This window comes from Ursus arctos, unplaced genomic scaffold, assembly GCF_023065955.2.
Source record: "Ursus arctos isolate Adak ecotype North America unplaced genomic scaffold, UrsArc2.0 scaffold_6, whole genome shotgun sequence".
NCBI lineage: Eukaryota > Metazoa > Chordata > Mammalia > Carnivora > Ursidae > Ursus > Ursus arctos.
In genome coordinates, this window is record NW_026623078.1 from 46990472 (window position 1) to 47003095 (window position 12624).

The window sequence follows — 12624 nt, forward strand, 5'->3', positions numbered from 1 at the left end:
GATTTTAAATCCAGAGAATAAATGTTTTTATAGTGTTGTATCTTAAGATCATTTAGCTTTTAAGCTTTATTTTGAAATGTTTTAATAGGCTCTGACTTATAATTCTACTCAAAAGTTTGCTAAACTCATTCTCCACACCCTTTTAGAAGCACTTTGAAATTCCCTTAAAGGTCTGCTTAACCAGTCAACCATGTGCTTCTCCATTTCTAGCCATTGCGCCTTCCCTTTCTATTTCTTTAAAAAAGAAAAAAGTGAAATATAGAACATGCACAAAAGAGTATATGTATGCTGTGTATATTTACTGTATTGAATAAAATATGAGTATTTGATCATCCAGGCCAAGAAATTGAACATTGGAATACCCAGAAGTCCCTCTGTTAATGTTCCCAGTCATATCCTGCTCCCTCCCCAACAAAGTCTCACTGTCTTGAATTTTGTTAATCCTTTCCCCTGTTTCTTTATGGTTTTTACCACCTAACTAGATAGTCCTTAAATATGCTGTAAACATATTGCTTTTATCTGATTTGCTTTTGAGATTCATCCATGATGATATACAGAGCTAGATTTCATTCATTTTTATTTATTTATACATTTTATTGTTAATGGACATTTCATTTTTTCCAGTTTATTGTCCATATGACCAGTGCTGCTGTAAACACTCTTACCTGGCACATAAGTGCAAGATTTCTCTAGAGTATATACCTCATAGTGGAATTACAAGTCAAAGGATATGTGCATATTCAACCTAACTAAAAGCTAAGCCTTTGTCCAGAATGGTTGTAGTAGTTTATGTAAGTGCCAGCAGTGATTAAAGGTTCCCATCAGCATTTGGTCCCGTTATTTATCTTTTTTTTTCATCCCTCTCTCATCGTTCTTTTATTTATAAATGTTTATTAAGTACTTAGTATGTTGTCCAAGCCAGAAATTTGGGGATCTTCTTGCTCTTTCTTTTAATCCTGTATATTTAGATGACCCAGAATCCTGATGAATGCAAACATTTAGGTTAATCGAATAGAGAGAATATAACGTAAAGAGTCATTATTCAAATATAATGTCATTATCTTGTTAATTGAAAGGGTAGTAAAAACGAGAAAGTATCCTAGAGGTAGCAGTTTGCAGGAAGCAGCTACCACCACTAGAGCTGAGGGAGCAAAGGGGAAAATTTGTAATTATTAAAACTTCAAAACTTAGAGGAGGGACCCCTGTGGAACTGAAACTCAGACTTCTAATAAGGGGCCACTGCCCAGCTTTGCTGGTGTCTCTGAACTGGAGGGCAGGGCCCCATGGAAATGGAACCCAGACCTCTGTGAATGGGGCTCTGGCTAACTGGCCTTGGGGTCTCTGGGGCAAGAGAAGGTGCTAAAGCTGGTTCTTCAAGTGTTGGACAAACTGCACCTGCATTGAGCTGCTTCAGCTAGAAGGAATTGCTCTGTCGTAGTGAAGTACTGCCGATCTGATACACACGGGAACTACAAAGCAGACAGGAAGCCACTAGCTCCTCCTTTCTCCTCCAACCTTGTAATCTCTCTCTAGCATTTCATATTGGCAGAGTTTAATAGGGAGCCAACTGGAAAAGCAGAAACATAGATTGTAGAGTCTCCAGCCCCAGCATTACAAGGCAGGGGGTGGAGGGATAGGTTGGGAGCTAAGAGACAGTCACTCAGTAACTGGCACACATCTGCAGAACCAGCATCCAAAATCAGGAAGTAGAAAATTGTCAGCACCTGGAAGATCCCATTGTGCCCATCCCCAGTCATTGTTTCAGACTTCCAACAGTAAGGTATTTCTTTTCTAAATGGCTCTGGCCTCTTAGGGATATTTTTCATTCTGTTTTTCTTTTCTTTCTTTCTTTTTTATCTTACCTTTAACACTCTGCCTTTGTTTTTCCCCTCTAACTAATGCCTGTATTTTGTTTCCCTTTCCAAAAGAAATTAATCTTTTGATAGATTAAATTACTATATTGAATTTTAGAAAAGAAATCTTCTAAGACGTGACTTTCCTGGGAGATCTTCTATTAGGACATTGAATTTAACTTTATGTTCACTGTTAAATGGACCAAATCTAAAAATACGTGTCTCTGGTGCTACATTTCATGGCAGTATGTTTTCACTAGGTAGGTTTTCGGAACTGCTGCTAAAGATTGTGATTTTTTATTTATGCAGTTTGATGTTGTATAGGTGGATTTTAATCACAGGGCAAGCAAAGTAAAATTAAATCAGGGCAAAAGTAGATTCATTCAGGCTGTTTTAGATGTCCATGGTTTTAAAGCTTTTTACTTTGTTTATGAGAGTTATTTCTAAGAAAGTAATAAATTCATTATATACCATAACATTAAAAATACAGACTGAACATTTATAGGCTACTACCCAAAATTATAGTTGAGCATTTATTTTATAATTGGAGTCAAATCTGTTCTAAAAAAATCTAATGAAAAGATGTACAATAAAATTCATTTTTTTCTCATTTATCTTATTTTGTCCCAACAGGTTCATGAAGTTTATAAAATCTATATATTTTCTCTCTTTCTGGGATATTTACTGCAGTTTGAGAATTCAGCTTTATTGGTGTCTCCTTTATTAAGTTTAGTAGTAGCCTTAATGCTTGCTAAGTGCCTTCAGGTAAAGAGAATTGACTTTTTATCATTCTTGTGGTGAATTTTTTAATTGTTAATTTTTCATACCTCACTTCTTTGTTCATGATTTTTCCCCCACAGTTGAATGTGAAGAAAGGAACTTTTATAGCTAAAATAATGAAAGTGATTAATTTTTACTTGGTGTGTACTCTGACAGTGACACTGAATATTATAATGAAGGTAAATAACTCTGCGTGTGAGATTCATGTAGTAGAGCAAGTTGAATAATGAAATATACTGGGTTAAATTTTAATGAGAATAATGAGATAGCATAATAATAGAGTTTGTACAGTAAAATTTTGAGTTGAACAATGATCATACTTACAGGAAAAATAGGATTCGAATTCTTTTCTAGATAAACTTAAAAGATACACTTTATTTTCCATTTAATTTAAAATGTCATCATTACCTAATTAACTTTAAGTAATTTAGTAAATTGAGATGAGTAAAAGTTTTGAAAGGAGTAGGGAAGTTACGGGTGGCTGGGTGGCTCAGTTGGCTAATCAACTGTCTTCAGCAGGTCATGATCCCAGGGTCGTGGAATCGAGCCCTGAATCAGGCTTCTTGCTCAGGAGGAGCCTGCTTCTCCCTCTCCCTCTGCTTGCCATTCCCCCTGCTTGTTCTGTCTCTCCCTCTCTCTGTCAAATGAATAAATAAAATCTTAAAAAGAAAAAAGAAATGTGGGTAAGTTACTTAAGTCATTCAGGATAGTGGAAATCTTACTACCCGATTGTAGTTTTATGATTAACTATAAAGTAATGTGATTGACTTAAGTCAGTAGATCTCCTTCCTTTGTAATTACACAATGTATTATGTAATTCATTTTTAATTTGTAGTTTTCATTTTATAGTCTTGATGTGTTTTCTATTTCTAGACAAAAACATATTGCTGTGAACATAGCTAATAGTTCTTTGTTGTAACTAGTGCTTTTTTCTCCTAGATGTTTGTCCCACACAAAGAAAATGGGCACATGCTGAAATTCCTTGAAGTAAAATTTGGACTAAATATGACTAAGTAAGTTTTAGATTATATATAAATTTACCTAACTCTATACCACGTAGACGATAAAGAGCAAAAATAATCCAAGGAGTAGTAGACACCTAATTACATACCATTTAGAAAATAAATAATTTAGAATATTATACTATCTAGAAAAAATATAACATTAATATTTTTTCTCATTTAAAAAAATTTGCTTAGGGGTGCCTGGGTGGCTCAGTAGGTTGAGCATCTGCCTTCGGCTCACGTGATGATCTCAGGGTCCTGGGATTGAGCCCCGCATTGGGCTCCCTGCTCAGCAGGGAGTCTGTTTCTCACTCTTCTTCTATACACTCTCACTCTCTGTCAAATAAATAAATAAAATCTTTAAAAATAAATAAATAAATAAAATCTCATTTAGGTGTTTTATAAATTAGGTGTACTTAAGCCTTAATAGCATCACAGTATTTTGAGACTGTTTTCTCCCTTGATGTGGAACAATGGTGTAATCTAAAGTCAGAATAAATTAAAGATTTAAAATGGATAAAAAAAACCAATATAATTTTTTTTAAAGATTTTATTTATTTATTTGAGAGAGAGTGAAAGCGAGAGAGATCACAGAGGGAGAGGGAGAAGCAGACTGGCTGCTGAGTGGAGAGCTCGATGTGGGGCTTATCCCAGGACCCTGAGATCATGACCTGAGCTGAAGGCAGATGCCTAGCTGTCTGAGCCACCCAGGTACCCCAAACCAATGTAATTTTAACCACTACATCAGCAAAATGCTTGCATTAAAAAGGGGTGGGCAGTAAGATATCTGTCTCATAGCGAAGAATCTCATTTTGGGATCATAATAGTGGATTAGATCAGAAGCTGACTTTTTAATCAACTGAGCCACCGAGGCACCCCTAGAAGCTGACTTTTTAAATTCAAGAGTAATGTTGTGCCTTTTGTTTGTTAGGTAAATGCATTTTTTAAATCTAAAGTGAAATAAATGACTTATGTATAATAATGTCCATTTGCATGACAGAAAATATAAATTTAAATACACATTTTTCTAGTTCATATAATATACCTTAGAACCTTATTATCATTTGCTGTGATTATGTGAGATTTTAGATGCTGTGCATGGAATTTCATGTTGTGATATATCACAATTAACTAAGTGTTTAAACACTGGAGAAATCTTCTGACGTGTAAGTCATATGTGGATATCTACTAAGGTAAAAGGATCCTTTAAGGGGCCATGTACTGGGGCACCTGGGTGGCTCAGTCGGTTAAGTGGCTGCCTTTGGCTCAGGTCATGATCTCAGGGTCCTGGAATTGAGTCCCGCATCAGGCTCCCTGCTTAGCAGGGAGCATGCTTCTCCCTCTCCCTCTGCTGCTCCCCCTGCTTGTGCTCTCTCTCTCTCTCTCTCTGTCTGTCAAATAAGTAAATAAAATCTTAAAAAAAAAAAAAAAAAAAGAGGCCGTGTGCTCCATAAGGCCAGGGACCATGTCTTTTTCAGGTGTATATATTGGCCTGACATTTTGCAGGCAATTAGGAAAAATTGATTATAGACCTCCATAATTAACTGGCCTTTCCCCTGACTTTCTCTTTAACCTTGGAAGACTTTAGAATGCATGTAGGATTAAGAGCTGCTTTTGTCTAGTGTTTCTTTTTTTTCTTTTTTAAAGATTTTATTTATTCCTTCGACAGAGAGAGAGACAGGCAGCGAGAGAGGGAACACAAGAAGGGGGAGTGGGAGAGGAAGAAGCAGGCTCCCAGCGGAAGAGCCTGATGTGGGGCTCGATCCCAGAATACCAGGATCACACCCTGAGCTAAAGGCAGATGCTTAACGACTGAGCCACCCAGGCGCCCCTTGTCTAGTGTTTCTTAGTTGATGTTTTATAGTGCCCCTTTGCTCAGCCTGTCAGGTACTAGATTTGCCTCACAGGGTAATACACTAAGTGTTTTAAGAATAAGACATGATATCTGTCCTTTAGAATATTGACATTTCATTTACTAGTTTTTATACAGTTAATGACATGAGTGGTATAAACAGTAAATGCCTTATGCTCAAATGTGCCAACTGGATATTAGGATTTGTAGTTCACCAGAATTTCAGGAAACATTTCTATTGAGACGGACTTTCAAGAACCACTAAGGAAATGTTAATAAGAATTTATTGGATGTGCGGAATACTAGGCCAGGTATTCTGGGAGATACAAAAATGACTATAATCTTAAACTAGCAAGTTGCATTAAGCACTATAATAGAGGAATAAGTAAAGTGCCATGGGGATACGGGGAAGGAGAGATTGAGACTGCTCTTCTGCAGATCACTCCGTCTTTTGTCTCCCTTCCCAGGCTAGGGATTAAGGATAGAATGGATGTTGGAGATGGATCAGGTGTGAGAATGCAGATAAAATCACATATAACTAGGAGTCTTGTTGATCATATTTAGCTTAGGGTCAAAAAAAGTGTATCCTGATTCTTATAGCTCAAAATGTTTGTGTTTCAAATTTTATGATTTCTGTCTTAATGATTAGATTACTCTTAAAATGGGTCCTAGTTGAATTACTTTCATCCATATAAAACAGGACTGTCCAGTAATAAAATAAGTCACATGTGTAATTTTCTAGTAGCCACATTTTAAAATTTTTTTAAAAGATTTTATTTATTTATTTGATAGAGAGAGAGAGAGAGAGACAGCCAGCAAGAGAGGGAACACAAGCAGGGGGAGTGGGAGAGGAAGAAGCAGGCTCATAATGGAGGAGCCTGATGCAGGGCTCGATCCCAGGACTCTGGGATCATGCCCTGAGCCAAAGGCAGACGTTTAACGCTGAGCCACCCAGGTGCCCCATGTAGCCACATTTTAAAAAGTAAAAAGAAACAAAGGGATTTAATTTTAATAATATATTTTATTTAATCCAATATATTAAAATATTATTTTAATGTATAAACAGTGTTAAAATTATTAACGAGCTATTCTGTATTCTTTAGTCCTTTTCATTCTTTTTTATGTTTGAAATCCAGGGTGTATTTTTTATTTAAAGTATATCCATTTGCACTGACCACATTTCAAGTGCTAATAGCGACTTTGTACCTAGTAGCTACTGTATTGGACACTACAGATATGGAGGTTGGACAGCTGAATTTTTTGTTGTCTTCCAGCTAAAAATAGAAAGTGAAACTTCCTTAACCATTTTGGGTTCTAGAGATGGTCATGTTACTTGATAATAAAAAGTAACAGTTTTACATTTATTGGGGCAATTTGTCGAGGAGCATTACTGATACTATTATCTTTATTTATAAAGGGTAGGACCTTGCTCTTACAAATGAGTAGATTTAGAAATGTGTATTTTTTGGTCTTAGTTTTTACTGAGATAAAAAATACTTTCATGTACAGTAGGTTATACCATCTGTGATTGTAATATCATGCTTTTTGTTTTCTGTAGGAATTTTACAATGAATTGGCTCCTATGTCAAGAATCCCTGCAGGCACCATCTCAAGATTTTTTTTTGCGATTGACACAGTCTTCTTTATTACCTTTCTATATTTTAGTGTTAATTATTTGTTTTCTTTCTATGATGCAAGTTATTTTTAGGAGAATTAAGTAAGTACCTATGAGAATCAATCACATTGCTAACTAATACATTATGGAAATAGACTATCTATTTTTAATATCCTTCCAATATTTGTGTATTTGTTTTGGAATTTCTAGATCCATTCGCTTGTTATCAACATGTAAAATATCGTAAGTTAACCGGATAAAATTAAAATTTGTATACGTCTAAATATATAATGCCCAAATTTAAGGTAGGATTAATATTCAGTTAAATTGTCACAGACTTGTTTACTAATTTAGTCATATTTTTACTTAATGTAAGAATAATTTTTTTCTATATAACTTAAATGAAGCTACTAGTATAACTGATTTTAAATTATGAAGACTTCCAAAATATTTTTGTCCTGTTTTAAAGTAGGTTGTGTGTAGTATTTTAATTTTGAGAACTTAGCTATTCAAATTACGATTTAACTATATTGATTTAGTAACCACTAGCTGAGGGATAATTGATCTTGGAAAAGGAATCTAAAAATCTTTTTTGTTGTTGTTGTTAAAGATTTATATATTTATTTGAGAGAGAGAGCGCACGAATGAGCAAGGGCAGGGGCAGAGGGACAGAGAGAGTCCTAAAGCAGACTCCCCGCTGAGCATGAAGCCCCAGGCAGAGCTTGATCCCAAGACCCTGAGATCATGATCTGAGTTGAAATCAAGAATTGGCTGCTTGGGGCACCTGGGTGGCTCAGTTGTTAAGCATCTGCCTTTGGCTCAGGTCATGATCCCGGGGTCCTGGGATTAAGCCCTGCATCAGGCTCCCTGCTCAGTGGGGAGGCTGCTTCTCCTTCTGCCACTCCCCCTGCTTGTGTTCCCTCTTTTGCTGTCTCTCTCCCTATCAAATAAATAAATAAAATCTTTAAAAAAAAAAAAGTTGACTGCTTAATTTAATTGACAGAGCCACCCAGGCGCCTTTTTTGTCTTGCTTCGTCAACTTTCATATTTAGTCTTCACAGAGTCCATTGTCTTCAGGTTCTAAAAACCATTTCAAAGACTTGGAGATGTGTAAATTAGATATTTAACTAACAGAATATACTTTCAGACTTCAAGGGCCACCTATATTTTTTTTATGAAGAAACTTAAGATCTTTGATTTTTCAAATACATATTTTCAAAATAGTAAGAAAAACATATTTCCTTTGTGTAGTGGCAAGTCCTTGAAAGAAACTATTACTCTTGAAGATGGACGAATTGGAGGAAGGCCGGAAATAATTTATCATGTGATTCACACTATTTTATTGGGCTCTCTTGCAATGGTTATAGAAGGGTAAGTGTACTTTATTGGATCTATTTGTTTTTACAAAGAATTATCCTTTCTAATGCTAATAAGTGGATACTTTCAAGAATATATTTATGAAACTATAAAAACTCAAAATCTACAAACTTTCTTAACCTAACTGGAGTTTACCGAGGTTGTTACAGTACAATGAACTGACGTTTACTTATTCACTCATTTGTTTGAAAACTACTGAATATCTTCCAAGGGCCAGGCATTGTACTATGCACTGGAGGTACTGTGGTGAATAAAAGTGGACACACTCTCTATCCTATGTGACTTATGGCCTAGTGGAGATAACAGATATTAATCACACAAAAATAAAATTACAACTTTGATAAGTGAAATAGAGATAAATGATGCTGTGAGGCTAAGCGTTCAATAAATGATACCCTTTTCCTTGCAATTTGGATTCAGATAAAAAATAAGACATAGGACTAAAAATGATTTTGGTTTTTTTTGTTTGTTTGTTTTTAAAGATTTATTTTATTTATTTGACAGAGAGAGAGATAGCCAGCGAGAGAGGGAACACAAGCAGGGGGAGTAGGAGAGGAAGAAGCAGGCTCCCAGCAGAAGAGCCTGACCTGGGGTTCGATCCCAGAACTCCGGGATCACTCTTTGAGCCGAAGGCAGACGCTTAACGACTGAGCCACCGAGGTGCCCCTAAAAAATGATTTTGACCACCTAGTTTCAGTTTGAGGAGGGGCTTCCCCCACACCAACAACAAGCCATTGTTCAGGCACCAGCTGAGTGTCCTACAATTTGACTTAATTCTGGCACTATCCCCCTGGAGATAGCATCAGATTCCACAGTTCAAGGGTTCAGTACTACAAGATTCCACACCCCCCTTCAGGTGCCAGTTGCAAACCCAGGTTATTACCTGTTCTTCTGACCAGCTGGCTATAAATCAGAAGTTCTCAAGACCCTCTCCTTGGGTTCAATTAATTTGCTAGAGCGGCTCATAGAACTTAAATATTTTCCTTACTAGATCACCAGTTTATTATAAAAAGATAGAACTCAGGAACAGCCAGACTGAAGATATGCATAGGGCAAGGTTTGTAGGAAAGGGTAGGGAGCTCCCTTCACCTGTCGAGGCATGCCATTCTCTCCCAGTCACCATGTGGTCACCAACCCAGAAGTTCTCCAAACCCTGTCCTTTTGGGTTTTTATGGAGGCCTCATTAAATAGGGATGATTGATTAAATCATTGACCATTGGTGATTGAATTTAACCTTCAGGCCCTCTTCCCTCCCCAGAGGTTTGGGGCGGGACTGAGAGTTCCAACCCCCTGATGACATCATTGGCTCCACTGGCAACCAGCCCCATCCTTGGATACCTTACAAAAGTTACCATTAACACAAAGCCACCTTTCCAATTTCATTACTTAGAAAATTCCAAGAGTTTGGGGAGCTGTGAGCCAGGAGCCTTACAAAGACCAAATATACATGAGAAATATATTTGATCATCTCCATGATTCTGATTCTGATAAAGGTTGCACTGGAGAGCACTTCATGTGTGACCAAAGGACTCTACTATTTTCCACCCCAAATTGAGCTTAGTCCTCAAACTTCAGGCCATCCCTTTTGAATGGGCAGAGCCTTGGTAAGTTTATGCACCTATCTATACCCACCTTGCAAAAGGAAGATACAAAATGTGGAAGCCTAGAAATGTTTGAGCTGGATATGCTCAATTCTTTCTCTTGCACACAAATCAGATAAATCACTGCTACAAGGAGGAGCCATTAAGGTTCTGAGGTGGAGGGATAGGAGGGGAAGTAGGGAGAGATGAAGAGTATTGATCCTAGTATAAGATTTCTCAAGTTAAATTTCCGTTAATTTTGAATATAGATACTGAATCAGTCATTATAGCAGCACCGATGGTGTTTTCCCCAACAGAAGGCTTAGCTATTTTCTTATTAATTTTTTATTTTGAAATACTATTCATACACATCACAACTTCAAAGTTACAGTTCTTATTAGACCTGCATTTAATGTATTAAGAAGTACAAATAATGCTGTATAGGAATTTATTTTTTTTTTATATCAGTGTTTCAATATAATTGGTTTCCTTTGTAGGCCTCTGTATTTTATGCATTTACAAACATTTTCTTATAAGACATCTATAGACTTTATCAGACTGCCAAAACCATGACTAGTGGGAATCTCTTTATTGAAACATGAAGCAAGAATGGTGGTTCACTCTAATAGTTAGCATTCCATAATGCCTAATAAGTGGGATGAAGAAATGTATTAAGCCATGAATATTCTAAGTGATTCACATTTTGATTCTCATTGCGTTGCCTTGTAGTACTAGAATTTTGGTGCATGGTTTGCCTTTTTTTTTTTCATTTGTACTCTCTCAGTTTTATTTCTCTCTGCAGAAAAACTTTCTGTTACTGCCACCATTCTTCATTGTTAGATTTACTATTTTAAATTCAAAATCCTTTTTCTGAACATGTAATCTATATTATTCTATTATTCATCCTTCTTTAATTTACTCACTAGGCTTATAATACTGTAAATCACCTATTCATGCAAATAAGATGCAAAGTCATCCAGAGGGTGCCAGGCACTCTACTAGGTAGAGAGTAGGGAGTAAAGAAATATAAAATCTACTCTTTCTTTTCAAAGAGTTCCTATCCTAGGTAAGTAAACCAAGTAAAGTACTATGAGAAAGGTATACAAAGGGTTCTTTGGTCACTCAGAGGAGAGGTACTAACTCAGTTGTAGAGAGTGGGTAGAGGAAGTCAGTTTAAGGAAGATTTCCTAAATGGGGCAACAGCCTTTGGAGATAAGTAGAGATTGGCCAGGCTGTCCATTTTCTCATGTGCCTCTGTGTGTGTGTGTGTGTGTGTCTAAGTAATAATCTGGACAGAATAAATATTCTTCGGGAACTAATAGTATGAGATGAATGTGAGGTCAGCATGAGAAGTATGTCTGGGGGCGCCTGGGTGGCTCAGTCAGTCAAATGTGTGCTTTTGGCTCATGTCATGATCTCAGGGTCCTGGGATCGAGCCCCACATCGGGCTCTCTGCTCAGTGGGGAGTCTGCTTCTCCCTCTCCCTCTGCCCCTCCCCCACCCGCATTCATGCTGTCTCTCTCTCAAATAAATAAAGTCTTTTTTTTTTTTTAAGATTTTATTTATTTATTTGACAGAGAGAGAGCCAGCCAGTGAGAGAGGGAACACAAGCAGGGGATGTGGGAGAGGAAGAAGCAGACTCTAGTAGAGAAGCCTGATGGGGCTCTATCCCAGAACGCCTGGATCACGCCCTAAGCCGAAGGCAGACGCTTAACGACTGTGCCACCCGGCGCCCCTCAAATAAATAAAGTCTTAAAAAAATATATGTCTGGAAGAATAAGCAGGGACCAGATGAGGTGTTTATGTAGAAATTTGATATCAGATTTGCTTTTTAATGATATCTCTCTGGCAGCAATGATTGAGAAAGGTTTGAGAAAAACAAGATTAAAGGAAGATAAGCCAGTTAAGAATTGTAATAGAATCTAGAAGTGAGTAGCAATGGAGATGGAGGAAAGGGCCAAAACTAAAATATTTGGGAATTGGAAACTGAATAAGTAGCAGTAGGGACTGTGGTGGAGGGACTCTAGGAAGAGTTGCAACTCAGAAGTCAGAAGAGGAGTTTTTAAAGGGTACCTGATCAGGGAGTAGAAGGCAGAGAGTTAAGTGTGGACTTCAGGGAGTCCACCTATAAAGGGAATCAGAGTCTAAGGCAGCACTAGGCAGGGGCGGGCTTGTGTCAGGAGGGAGAGACTGAGGTGCATTATGGGATGGAAACACAGGTTGTTCTGCAGACTCTGGCTAGAACACTAATCATATTGAGGGAAGTCATAGGAGAAAAACTGAAAAGATGAATCAAGACCATATTTTTTGAGGGCCCTGAAAACCATTTAGATGAATTTGCATTTATTTCAGTAGATTCTGGGGAACCATTAAAGATTTTTTGGACAGAAGGTGTCTTGTGATTGTGTTTAAAGAAGATTCATTTGGCCTTTGGTTGGAGGAGAGTCTAAAGGTAGAGATGTTAGGGTGCCTGGTCGGCTCAGTCAGAAGAATATGTAAATCTTGACCTCAGGGTCACAAGTTCGAGCCCCACGTTGGGTGTAGAGAATACTAAAAAAAAAAC

General features: G+C 37.2%; 1 protein-coding gene across 11 annotated transcripts in view; it reads left to right on the forward strand.

Moving 5' to 3' along the window:
• Nucleotides 1-12624, forward strand: part of DPY19L4 (dpy-19 like 4) — a 58637-nt gene that overhangs the window by 24083 nt on the left and 21930 nt on the right. For all 11 annotated transcript variants that reach the window (XM_057307867.1, XM_057307863.1, XM_048212660.2 and 8 more), the window contains 5 exons: nt 2487-2618; nt 2714-2812; nt 3573-3646; nt 7048-7206; nt 8356-8475. In XM_057307867.1, the coding sequence (XP_057163850.1) occupies nt 2487-2618; nt 2714-2812; nt 3573-3646; nt 7048-7206; nt 8356-8475 (584 nt within the window). The remainder of the gene's footprint in view (nt 1-2486; nt 2619-2713; nt 2813-3572; nt 3647-7047; nt 7207-8355; nt 8476-12624) is intronic.